A 9,439-nucleotide genomic window follows, 5' to 3' on the forward strand; every position below is an offset into this window, starting at 1 on the left:
TCCAGAAATCAGCCTTTTAAGTGGAGATGCCTATTAACTTTCTGAAGTCGTATGTCAGTGAATCACAAAACTGTTTAGTTGAACTAGACAAACCCTACAGTGATACACGAAAATTATTTCCTTCTCAGAGTCATGTTTATGTTCTTTTCCAGTGATCTGGCTGTTGTATTTGAAAAGAATCTGTACAAGAGGTAATTTTAAGTAGGCACAAAATAAATTCTGTTCTGTACACTACCCAGAACCTTTCTAGAAGATCCTAATTAACCTCCTTATGTCAGCAGAAGAAGCTCTATTGCATTTGTAATGTCAAACACTTTTAATAGAAATGATCCTTTTCTGATACCTTTAGGCATCATCATTCACAAAGCAAGCTTTTCATTTTGGGATATTAGAAACAACAGTAGATTAATCGAAGTCTGAAGTTCCGCAGTGCAGAACTTCCATCTATTATCCTGCTCGTCTGTAAAGATTGTGCCCTAATAACATGTGAGTGATACAGAGCATTTAGTGAATAAAGTCCAGTCGTTATCAGGTTGGCTCCCTGCACTGCCATACTGTCAAATTACTGCTGGACCATGGAGCAGCAGTGATGAAGGTACCAACTCTTAGGGGAGATGCTGGTTTAGGACTTGGTTGTGATCCAGATTCGATGTAACCCCGTGCACATCTCAGTGCGGAGAGGGCACAGCAGGCTTTAGGACGTGACTCTGGTGGCCACAGCCAGGTGCCACTTTGTCTCACATCTGTGAATGAAGCTGCAACGGTTCTGTAGTGAAATGGAATTAAGTCCTCCAACAGACAAACAGATTATCTGCTGATATTTGTACTACACTGGATCATTTTGGTAACAATGTCCATGTGTTTTCCAAAAGAAACCAAAGCCTCTATGTGCCTGCACGGCAGGGCCAAATCCTGCTCTCAGCAGTGTGAATTCAAAAATATGAGTATTTTCAGAAATGTCTTTGCAGTCATTCTGATTTAAAGTAGGAACTGTATTTACTTTAATCATGCAGTTCCCAAGCTCGACTTTGATGAATTGCAAAAGCTAACTCTTATCAAGTAATTTGGTGGTTTTCTCTAATTTCTTTTCCTGAAAAGAGCAGGAAGTTTGCCATACTGCAGAGTAAGATGAATGAATTTGGCATTTGAGGCTGAAGTTTCCAAGAAGGATTGGGTTGTTTTGCAGTCCTGTAAATGCAGGAATCCTCCTTGCAAGCCCAGTATTTCTTCAGGTTCATGATCAAAATTTGCTCTGTATCAACATCTGCAAAAGAGGGGGAAGGTATTCCAGATGTGAACACTTCCAATCCTTAACAGCACCTACAAGTTTAAGTGGGAATGATGGAATTTCCCTTACTCATAGTCAGAAATTATTAAATGGTTTTGACACAGTTTCACAGTGAGTTGCTGTTTCTCAATCCTGTGTTAAAGGGTTAATAAAGCATGAAGACAACCTGCTTGTCAGTGCACAGATGTGCTAAGAAGTCACCAGAGTGACAGGAGAGAGATGTTTTAATCTGATAATACTACCGCTTTTCAATTTTTTTTTCTGTGTGTTTTCCTTCCAGCTATCCATTTCCCATGGTATTCAGTAGCTGCAGTAGAAAGGACCTGGAAAACAGCCTGGAAAAAGGAGTGGGAATGTGCCTCTTTAACTTGCCTGAAGTCAAGGAGTCCTTCGGTGGACAGAAGTGTGGGAATGGCTACGTGGAAGATGGAGAGGAGTGTGACTGCGGGGAGCCTGATGTAAGACACCACCTGAGACTTAGTGCTCACCTCCTGTCTGCAGGTTTTTAGCAGTAAAGACGTATCAGAATTGCTTTGGTGTGTTTAACACTACTTGGTATAAAGCAAAACTGTCCCTTCACTGCTTCTATCTTATCAGCTTAAAGCACAGAGTCCTCAGAAATGTGGCAAGTTTCTGTTTGACTTGCATTTGAGTTGCTGAAGTTCAGGCAGGGTATTTTTAGTTAAGAAAGTGCTCGATTCACCGTGAGAGAACAAACTCTCTCATGGCTTCTCCAGCAGACTACCCGACTGTCACATTCCTTACAAGAGAAGTTCCTTTACGTACTAGCTAACAAGCAAAACTGAAAATACATTTGTTAACCTTGCTCAAATTTCTCAAGATACTGTGTGTTAATTGAGGATTCCATGTATGAGAAGTAGTCATGCTTTTATATTAATATAAATAGTTATGTAAACATTAATATTGCCTAGGTATTTTTTCATTTCAGCCAGCTTCGGTTTTTAGGTACAAGACCTTTCCCTCCTTCACCGGGAGATTTTTCTTTGCCTCTAGCCAATTACCTTACTAACAGAAATGGCCTTTACTGCCTCTTGAAAAGATTGCTACCACTTCAAAGATCATTCCATTTGGTTTCATGAATGTGTCAGAAGACTGCTCAGATCAGGAGTAGATATACAAAACCTGGGGGTCAAATAATACCTGAGCTTGACACCCTTATCCCTTTGGCTTGCCGTGCTCATCAGCTGTATTGAAATTTTCTCAGATTATCTGAATTAAAGACATCAGCAGATGAGGGATTTGTTTCCTGTGATAAGTATGGTTCTGCAGACAGAATAGATCGGGGCAGTTAAAACAGCAAGACATTGCCGTATCCTGCCTATACAGTGTATTGGATTTACACAAGCCATAAGGATTTCCTGACAGTTCATTCATTCTTCAGGCTAACAAGGTTGGGGAAAGCAGGCTTATCTCCTTGTTTAAAGTCAATAGAGTGCAAGCAGCTTGCAAATGTCTTTCTAACCCAGTTATCTTTCTCATTTTCACTTTTGAATGTTAGCAGTACCTTTTCAAGTCAAAGCCACTTAACATCAGCAAGCACTGACTTGATTTGCCTCTTCTTTCTCTGTTTTTCCTTTTTAATTACATTGAAAAACTGCAGCTTGGGCCCAATTAAATTAATTTGGAATTTACTGCTATAATCTGAGCGGTACCAGGAAACCTGTTAGATTAGTTAATAATTCACTGCCCAGACATTTATGCCAGCTGAGTTTCGTCAGTAGTATGGCAGTGTGTTTTGGCATGGAAAGCTGAACAATAGCATGCACCAGTTGTATTTTCTCAGTGATCAGAATTACGTGTCAGTCTGAATATGTAGATGTAGGTGGTTGGTAGGGATATTTCTCCTCTAAGTCAAATATTAACCTCATGTTGAGGTCTGTGCTCACGGGCATTCCATAGCAGTAGGACAGCAGTGGATTCATGAGGATGGAGAGTCGTGCCTGTAGCCCACCTCCCAGCCTTCAGACCACGCTGGGAACACGAATGCCGTAGGGACTCTTTGACCACACTACGGTCTCGTGTTCATCAGGGGCTGGTCATCCTCTTGAGTACAACGGGTGCCGGCACACCCACCGCCAGGCCAAGAGTGTGCGACCTGACCAAGGGTGACATCATCAGTAAACCCCCAGCTTCCTTCTGGGTTCTATTAATGAAAATAGCTGATGTGCTACAGCGTCTAGGGAAGGAGGGTTAATGTAGATTAACCCTCCCATTGCAATGGCAAGATTGAAGAAGGAAAAAAGGAAAATCCTTGGTCCCTGAGATCTGAACGGTGATGACTGTAGCTAATTTCATCACGGGCTGCAGGGGGGATCAGAAAACTAGAAACTGGTAGATCAGAAGTCAGACAGTTCCAAATGTGATAAAGAGGTAGTGCCTGAACAGCTGTGACATGGTGGGGACATGTCAGCACAGCTTTTGTGCCAGGAACCCTCGTCTTACAAACCTGTCACTGTGCTCTGAAGGACTTACCAAGTGGATGGGAAGGGGTGATGCGGTCACTGCAGCCTGTTAGGAGTTCAGAGAGGCTTTAGACAAAGCCTCTTTAGGAATGCTTTGGTAGCTGTAGGCTGAGAAGATATTGCGTGGGCAAAAATTGGGTTAAATCATCCATTTTAGGCAGTGGAAGAAGATGCCGCATGAGATGTATCCATGAGATGTGTCCTGGGGACTACACAATTCAGCATATTCATAAACATCCTGGGAAGAGGAATAGTCTTCAATTTGCTGATGATATTACTTAGGATGGTAGAGATGAAAGCTGGCTGTGAAGAACTGCAGAGGAACCTTCTGGGGGAGCTGGACTAGGCATTAAGGTGACAAATGGGATGCAGTGTGGAGTGATGCACATTCCAAACATCACATATAAGATGATGGACTCTGAGCTGACTCTGACCATAGAGGAACAAGACTTCATATCGCAATAAATAGTCCCATGAAAATGTCAGCTCAGTGCTCAAGAGTGGTCTAAAAGGTAAATAGGCTGTTAGAAATTACTAGGGAAGAAATAGGAAAACAAAACAAAGCACCAGTAGGCGTCTATAAATCTGCAGCGTGCTGCGTCTGAAACTGCAAGTGGAGCTTTTCCGTACCCCCTCCCGCCCCGATCTCAGGAAGGATAAAGCAGAATGAGAAAGGCTGAAAGAAAAGCAATAAGGCAGTTCAAAGTTCTGGAGGGGCTTTGGCTAGAAAAGAAGAAAATGCAGGAAAATGCGACAGAAGCTGATACAATCGTGAGTGACTGGAAGGAGGCCCACCTTGTGTTCCTAGAAAAGGGGGTGAAAACATGTCCTGCCTGCAGTATCCAACACTGTGTAGGTGATGCTAGAATTGCTGGTCTGTTGGAGATGCTCTGATGAGCCCAGGAGACCTGCACCAAGAAACCCAGCTCCCATCATTGCTCTTGTTACTAATAATAACCAATAATAATAAACTCCAACACAACCGTAATTCCGGGTGGCAGCCTGCAGCCTCCGACTGCCTTGTGAGCCTTTTCTGTTTGCTTGCCTGGTTATGTTAAAACCATTCCTGACAATTTAATAGCCCAGGCACAAAAACTATTTACCAAGCTCATTCCCTACAATAAGTGAGTGAGCAATTGGAAATTTCAAAGGCTGCAGTAACATCATTCGAAGAGCTGTGTCTTTATCCCAATCTGCCTGTGGAATACCGATTGCTTCCCATGGCTGGCTGGTGTAGGGCCAGATGATGTGATGTAGGAGCTGACTGGTTCAGAAATACCTTAATTGGACTGACTTTGCTTTCCTCCACTCTGCTTTTCTCAGATTGCTGTTGAGGTGAATTTATAAAATGTGCTTCAGTGCAGAGGAACATTAGTCCTTAAATACAGCAGCTGCACAGAAATATTTGCGTAGCCTGCTGCCTTCTGGCATGATCAAAAATAGGTGCAGGAAGTTTTTCCACTGCTTCAGAGCAGCACAGTTAGCTCTGTCTATTCAGGCAGATATTATCTAAGAAAACAGTGAAATGCTAAGAATCATTTTGCTCTTTATTTGTGAGTGCAGCGGTAGCTCTGTCTTCCGGTTGGAAAGCTTTCCAAAGGCCAATAAAGTAACAAGAGGCTGTGAACATCATTCTAACCCACTTATTTTTCCTGTGTTCCCTCTATTGTTAGTGATCCTTTGTTAAGCCAAACTGACTTAACACAGCCGAAGAGCAATTTTATCTGCTGCTATTTTTGTTAGAGGGATGAGATTCCAGCGCAGCTGATGTAACGTGCAGCTTGTGAGCATCATCTTGGAAAAACAAATCCATTATTTTCTGAAACTTCTTACTAGCTCATTCTACTGAGAATAAAGTTTGCAAAAGCCCGCACGTGCCACCGTCTAATCCGTAGGTGTGAAATTGGGATGTATCAGTTCGGGAGAATGCAATTCATACTCATTGCATTTCTCCAAGCTCTGTTGCTGGCATACCCTGATAAGAGATGACATGGAATGGTGTCATCCATCTTTCTTTGTGGCAGCCACTGGTCTCTGTGTGACACAGAGGTTCGGTGAGCAGCTATCACAAAGCAGAGATCTGTAGTGGTGATGCTCAGGGACTGTAACAGAGGTCCTGGAATCTCACAGGAAGCAATGGAATCGTTCCACTGATTCCTGTGCAAATAAAACTAATCATGATTGGTATCAGCACACTTGAGTTGCTTGTGATATTTGGGATTGGATCTATAGCCAGAATAAACCGGCTTTCCTCAGCGGCTTGTCTGGTTTTACTGCTGCTATTGCGCTTGTTGAATCTAAGGACAGACAAGACTGTTTGGATCAAGTTGTAGAATTTCATGCATAATTCATTATTTCATGCCTAGCTTTCCTTGGCAGAGCTATAGGCAGCCTCTTGATTTACTTGGTGACTGAAAGTTGTCTGCTGTAAATTTATCCTCCTCCTAGGAATGCACAAACCGGTGCTGCAATGCAACGACCTGCACCTTGAACGCGGGAGCGGTGTGCGCGCATGGACTCTGCTGCGAAGACTGCCAGGTGACCCGACCAAAACTTCCCTTGGTGGGGGGTGGGCACAATTCCACAGTCTTCCCAACTGCAGGGCGGTAAAGAAGGATACAGGCCAAGCAAATTGGTATCATTGAGACTCTCGCATTTCGTGTAAACAGTCCAAAGAAGTCTTTAACTGCTGTTGAAGTAGCAGATCAACCGACTTTGTTGATGGTGTCTGCTGTTTGTAGCAACTTCATTTGCTCATGTAAAACCTATTTTCACAAACTTTTGTATCCTTTGATTTTTTCATGCTTATGTTATGCTCTGGCAAGCAGGCATTAAATGCTGGACCCTTTTTTTATGGCAAGACTCTTAAAATATTAATTCTGTGAACAGCATGTGTATACTATTAATGGCAGATCATCAGCTCCTGTGGACTCCTAACGCACTATAAAAAGCCAACTTGCCGCAGGCATTACCTTCCTGAATTCTCAGACCATCCCTTGCATATGGGCTAATAAAGCATTCAGCAAGTTTCCATTGTGTCTGTGGCAACCATCTGCCTAAAAGCTCACTAACAGCAAGCTGTCAAAACAGCCAGCAAATGCTTTTTAGCAAAGTCAATCTTCAGGTCTTTTTGCTTTCTACCAAGGGCGCTGTGGCCATGCAGTCAAAATTCAGTGCGACACCCGTCTTTTGTGGCTGTTGTTGATAAGGGAACGTTCAGATTGGCACTTTGACTTGGCATTGCCTACTGGTTGCCTTCAGCCCAAAGAAAATGTAGTTATCCAGAGAAACCAGGACAGGACAAGAACAGTTACATGGACTAGTTGCATAATTAAGGTGAAGAAGATCTCGATGCCCATGACAGAGTGATGTTTCCATGAGGAAATGCACCTCCATCCAGGAAGCTGTCAGGCAGCTGAATTCAGAGTCAGATGGGCTGAGCCATACCATAACACAATGGTGTGGGATCAGCTGTGTTGCCATAGCCGTATCACAGAACCACAGAATGGTTTGGACTGGAAGGGACCTTAAAGATCATCTAGTTCCAACCCCCCTGCCATGGGCAGGGACACCCTCCACTAGACCAGGTTGCTCCAAGCCTCATCCAGCCTGGCCTTGGACACTTGCAGGGATAGGGGGTATATGGATGAAAAGGTTTCTGGTCTAACTTCTGGTCAGTGCTACAGAACACCCTTTGCAGTACAGCCCAATGTTTCTGTGCCTGCGTGTTTAGGCGTGATTGCAGGAGGCATGCTGAAAACCATGGTTCTGATTTGAAAATGAACAAAAGGCTGGATTTACCTTCTGACCTGAGCCATGTTTGCAGCTGCAAGTTCAGTTTGGCCTACCTTCCTGCCAAACCCATCTCAACACGTGTCAAATAAATGTATTTAAAGAGCTGCGTAATCCTTAAGCTGTCCTCTGCGGACAGTTGGTGCAGAGCCAGTGGAAAAAACCGTTGTGTGCTGCATGGGTTATACCGCTGCATAACTCGTATTGATTAGAATTACAGCAGTTAAGGGATTTTGTTTGTTTTGCAGCTAAAACCAGCGGGGATTTCTTGCCGAGAGTCAAGTAATTCCTGTGACCTGCCCGAGTTCTGCACAGGAGCCAGCCCGCACTGCCCAGCCAACGTGTACCTGCACGACGGGCACGCGTGCCACAAGGTGGATGGCTATTGCTACAACGGCATATGCCAGACCCACGAGCAGCAGTGCATCACCCTCTGGGGCCCAGGTGAGTGTAAGAACCAGGAGATGTGTTTATGAGATAGACTCGGGGTAAAAAAAGCGTGTGATTATGGAGGAATTTTATACAGTACCAATCTGTTTCTATTCTTTCCTGAAATGGGGAACTGAATAATGAGGGAAGCAGTTTGTGATTCATTTTATCCTTGATCTGCAGTCGTGTTGGTTTCTCGCAGCAGGGGGTAAGGAGCAACAGTAAGTTGGTTCATTCTGCAGCACTGCTGAAAATGGCTAGGGGAACTCAGACAAACCATTTAACACTGGCTGATACGGCCTTGTGTCATCCTACAAAGCGCTGAATGCTCTGAGGGGTTGCCATCGCATCCCCTTTCAGACTGGCACGTAAGCTTCCTTCCATGTGCTAAACTGCAAAACATACGTGTCTGTCTACATCCCAAACCAGAGTTGAGTATTTGACATTTACATAAGATTCTTGTATCACTGTGTTTTTTTGGTTGGTGTTACCCTGTGAACCTGTGTCTTAGCAGAGCATGCACGGAAGCAGGAGATTTTGTTCTCCCATGGGAATTTATGTACTTTTTGCAAAAAATCTAACAGCATGAGTTCTCGGGTTATCCTAAGCAGATGATATCCCAGGAAAACTGCTCACCTTTCTGTTACGTGCTGTGGCCTTTCCGCTGAAACACGAGTATTAGCTCAGCTGTTGCCTCCTGCCTCACAAGTCACGTCTCCTTCAGCATCTCACTTGCCCCCACTCTCACATGGGAAAACGATTTTAAACTATTTGAAGAGAAGTGAGACTTAGAGCTAGATTTAATTTCTTTTGAACTAACTTTTTCAGCTCCCTTAGCCTCTCTCAAGTCAGTATCTCTGCCTTTATGTTCCCAAGCTTGTGTATCAATGTAATGACATACAGATGTTTTCCTTGGTCAAAACCCTCATCAGAAGTCTGTTGAAGAATTTATCTGTTATCTTTGCAGGGACTTGGACCATTTTCAATTTTATTTTTAAAAGAGCATTAAAGCGTCTCAGGAAATAATGCCACTGATACAGATAGGAGGTTGGCTTGGTCATGTGGGTATAAGAACATGTTAGAGGAGTTCCAGTTCAAAATTAAACTCCCCATGTGGAGCGAGCCATGTGTCTGATATTCTCCTCCAAATCCCACTCGCGTCGTAGGGTTGATATGAGCTCATATAGGCATGTACAATTATAGCCTCCAGTCTTAGTCATACTGGGATTTTTAATCCCCGGGATGCAGAGACATTTTCTCTTGTATAAAGCAAAATCTCCTTATGAACCAGTTTCCCATGCCATGGAAAGTTACTTGGTCGGACTGTTAATAATTTCAGTCGCTGAGAAAAATGCAGCTAAAGGTCAGGGAGCTGAATTGCTGCAGCTCTCTTGCCAGGTCTGTTTCTTAACGCGTCATGTCCTCCAACCCTCCGGGCTCCCCTAAT

General features: G+C 43.6%; 1 protein-coding gene across 1 annotated transcript in view; it reads left to right on the top strand.

Moving 5' to 3' along the window:
• ADAM12 (ADAM metallopeptidase domain 12) overlaps positions 1-8,007 on the top strand; it is a gene marked incomplete at both ends in the record, with an annotated part of 39,369 nt that extends 31,362 nt beyond the window's left edge. Inside the window, 3 exons of the mRNA XM_010152165.1 lie at positions 1,569-1,746; positions 6,220-6,309; positions 7,812-8,007. Of these exons, the coding sequence (XP_010150467.1) occupies positions 1,569-1,746; positions 6,220-6,309; positions 7,812-8,007 (464 nt within the window). The remainder of the gene's footprint in view (positions 1-1,568; positions 1,747-6,219; positions 6,310-7,811) is intronic.
• Between the last annotated feature and the right edge of the window lie 1,432 nt (positions 8,008-9,439).

The sequence above is a fragment of the Eurypyga helias genome, unplaced genomic scaffold, assembly GCF_000690775.1.
Source record: "Eurypyga helias isolate BGI_N326 unplaced genomic scaffold, ASM69077v1 scaffold4975, whole genome shotgun sequence".
In the NCBI taxonomy this organism is placed as follows: Eukaryota; Metazoa; Chordata; class Aves; order Eurypygiformes; family Eurypygidae; genus Eurypyga; species Eurypyga helias.